We start from the raw sequence: 3,269 nt of genomic DNA, 5'->3' as shown, positions 1-3,269 counted from the left end.
ACACCATAAACCCATTCAATTAATTATGGATGCTCGTAGCTCTTATTGTGTTTTCATTGGCTACAACATTACTATATCTTTCTCAAATCTCGAAATGAGGTGCATCAAATTCAGAAATAGATAACGTCAAGTCATAAAGATGCGTGCACGGGACTAAGCAAAGGGTCATGGATGAATGATGTCACCTTTAATACAGCTTCCAATTGCATCAGAGGCACATCTAGCTCCCACACCTGCAAGAGTGGTAACTCCCACCACAGCTACTGTACAAAAAGGCCCAAGTATTGGATCCTCTACAAGACATGTCAATAGTGCACCAGCTACTCCAAATATGCTACCACTAGTAGCACCTAGAATTGATTGGGAGCTCTAGTTAGATATGTGATTTATGGTAACGTTGGAGTATATAATACCTCAAAGACAAGTAAATGAGCATTAGATCACAAACATGTCGAGTCATGCACAATCAACATAGCTGAGAAAGGAATATTAGTCATAAGATGATAAAAATGTGAGAACCATACATACATATATGTGTTTAGGTTTGACGTACATATATGTGTGAGAAACTAATATTAGTGATAAGATGATAACAATGCGATACCCATATATACATATATGTGTGTAGGCTTGACATGCACATACATGAGTGCATGAAGAAAGGCTATCGAATGATGATCCATTAATGTCTATACTGTGTGGAAGGACCAACACTTTGATAATTTTAACCAATCATGAAAGAGAATGGTCTCTTTCTTAAATATTAGTGAATAATAGACCGTAGCTACAGGAAGATAACCTTGGCCAACACAAATGGGTGAGACGTCCATGAGACGTCGTCCATTATTTGAAGATGCAAGAGTGAGAGGCTCATATTCAACAGGAAAGTTGGAAACATCAACTTCGATGATGGTTGATGTGGTGGAAGAGGATGCGACCATCATTGATCCACACATAAACTTCGATGATGGTTGATGTGGTGGAAGAGGATGTGACCATCATTGATGGATCAGTTGTGAGGGTACTTGTTGAGGTCCCTTCTTTATACAAGGAATTAACATCATCTCCCGTATTATAAAGACTGCACCCCACAGTCGAAGCATTGTCGTCACATATGATCTAAGAGCCCAATACATAGAGAAAATAACTATGTCAGCATAGCTACATAACATAAGCACGTGTACAATAGTACATACTCAAAACAAGCAGCCACCTACAACATTGGTGACTCCTGTATCATCGATGAAGGCAATCTCTAAACCAGTAGGGGAGTTTGATGATGCATCGCAGCCCCCTGTGGCTTGGATCTAGTACACATACATGGTACAGAAGTGAGTATGAAAGGAAACGAAGATATAGAAACAGTAAATTGAGAGTGAACCGCACGCACAATCCACATACCTGCAAGTTCCAATCACGGGTCACACCGTAAGCAGTGACAGTAGCCGGGATGGTGAGATATCCAGCCTCGATCATCTGACAAGTTGACTCTACCGCATTTGCCGGGACAGCACCCCAGAATAGGCCGGGCGTGCCTTGACCCAGCAGGGCCGACGCCAAGAGCGATATCCATGACGGGTTCTCTGGATAGCCACCGTCAGGAGTCGTGTACACGGACAGCTACAATGTGGCCTCTGCTCCCTCAATAATGTTGCCATAACTGATGACGACGGACATGAATGCTATTAGGATCAGACAGAGGGGGCACTGGAGGCGCATCGACGCGGCCGCCACCGATGATACTGACTGGTAATTGTAATGATGTGAAGCTTGTTTCTTCATAGATTTCCTACGCGGGCCCGCGCAGACCGTGATCGGGGACCAAGATTACCGCTTCGTGCACCGGCCGATGTTTCTGCAACCCAGCCAGGAGGGGTATATCACACACGTACAAGGTGGCTTAGTTCTATGTGTGCGTGTATATCGATTATAAGAGGGAAGGCGGGCTCGCTCGTACAATAATGTGGCTGAGCGGGGCGCAGCTTATGTACGAGTAGGATGCCACTCTCAAACACTTACAACACGCCAGGTTCAATGCTTGGCGGATGATGCTGGGCATTCGGCTGCCGCCATCGTCGCCGATTGAGAGTTTTACAACCAGACAGCTGACGCGGTGTTATGGGTTAGACTCGCTCTTAACAATCCAAGGGAAAAGATGCTAGCAAGAGTGTGGAAGAGGGAGCTTCTTATTGTTTCCTACATGGAAGATTTCAACATTTCCCACATGTTCATGTCGTGTCTCCACATGTAATTAGGGGATTGCATTCCCCATTTGCAATAATGGGGACTCGTAATGAGAATGTACTAACATTTCCTATCCATCTAGACCTACAACTAGGGAATGGCATTGTGGATCTATAATTCTAGGGAATTTTTCAATATCTCCTACATGTCTATATATGTACTCTTGCATAAGACTAGGGAATTACATTCCGCATTTGCCAATGTAGGGAATTGCGGGTATAGAGAATTACCTAAATACTCCGAAAACTCTCTATAGACGAGATTAAGGGAATTCAAGCTTATGGTCTATATCTTGTACATTCAACCTATAGCTAGTGAAATTTGTAGTGGACTGTATAAAATGAACTTGCATTGTGTAAGAGGCACACATGCACATGCACATGCACACCCCACACACAGACCCTCTACTTCCATTTGAATGCTCTTTGATTAATAGGATAAGGTTTTCTTATGAAACTATATTACAAACAATCACCATATTCATTAATCATCAAGAAGCAATTAAACAGAAGGGGCATTTAGTCACCATGCTATGTACTGCATGGATATGCCTTATTCATTTCAAATCAACATTGCCTATTCTTCTCATCTTAGGTTTGCATGGATTGTTTGATGTTACCATCAACACATGACACACTCCATCATGAGCTCATTCAAGTTTATGATTCCTATAAACCTAAGGGATAAGCCAAAAGCAAGTATCATGCTTGTGTCAATTAGAGAAGTTTCCTACTTAGCATTGAGATGTTTTGCAATATGGGATCAAGGTTTGAGCTCAATCTCAAAATAGTTGATTTGATTAATGCATTTAATGGGAACTAGGAGGTTGGTGTAACTGATGTGAATGTGTGAACCTTAGGTTATTAAAAGAAATGTACAACGTACATACTATTACATACATTTCAATCCTTAGAAAATTAATCAAACACTCACGAGGTTCACTCATAATTATGTAAGTCTACCACTTGGAAATTTTTAAATAACCTTTCTTAGATCTTTTATATATACAGAAGGGTATTATTTAA

General features: G+C 41.5%; 1 protein-coding gene across 1 annotated transcript; it reads right to left on the bottom strand.

Annotated features, from left to right (window-relative positions):
* Nucleotides 1-897: 897 nt before the first annotated feature.
* On the bottom strand, nt 898-2,059 carry LOC148035375 (uncharacterized). Its single transcript, XM_087680808.1, has 5 exons — nt 2,020-2,059; nt 1,676-1,746; nt 1,402-1,620; nt 1,218-1,307; nt 898-1,119 (listed from the first exon to the last, which is right to left on the bottom strand). Exons 1-5 carry the CDS (start codon nt 2,057-2,059, stop codon nt 898-900), a joined length of 642 nt encoding a protein of 213 aa, XP_087536934.1.
* Nucleotides 2,060-3,269: the final 1,210 nt, after the last annotated feature.

Source organism: Lygodium microphyllum, chromosome 6 (assembly GCF_053477565.2).
Source record: "Lygodium microphyllum isolate KBCC chromosome 6, Lygodium_microphyllum_v1.1.10, whole genome shotgun sequence".
NCBI lineage: Eukaryota > Viridiplantae > Streptophyta > Polypodiopsida > Schizaeales > Lygodiaceae > Lygodium > Lygodium microphyllum.
The sequence above is the reverse complement of the archived record's forward strand: the minus strand, read 5'-3'. Positions and strand labels throughout refer to the sequence as shown.

Excerpts from the sequence above, each read along its gene's own strand:
- LOC148035375 (XM_087680808.1), bottom strand. The coding sequence starts at position 2,059 with ATGCCCAGCATCATCCGCCAAGCATTGAACCTGGCGTGTT. Across the intron at positions 1,308-1,401 it reads CCCGTGATTGGAACTTGCAG|ATCCAAGCCACAGGGGGCTG; the intron begins GTATGTGGATTG and ends TATGTGTACTAG. Across the intron at positions 1,120-1,217 it reads ATACAGGAGTCACCAATGTT|ATCATATGTGACGACAATGC; the intron begins GTAGGTGGCTGC and ends TTGGGCTCTTAG.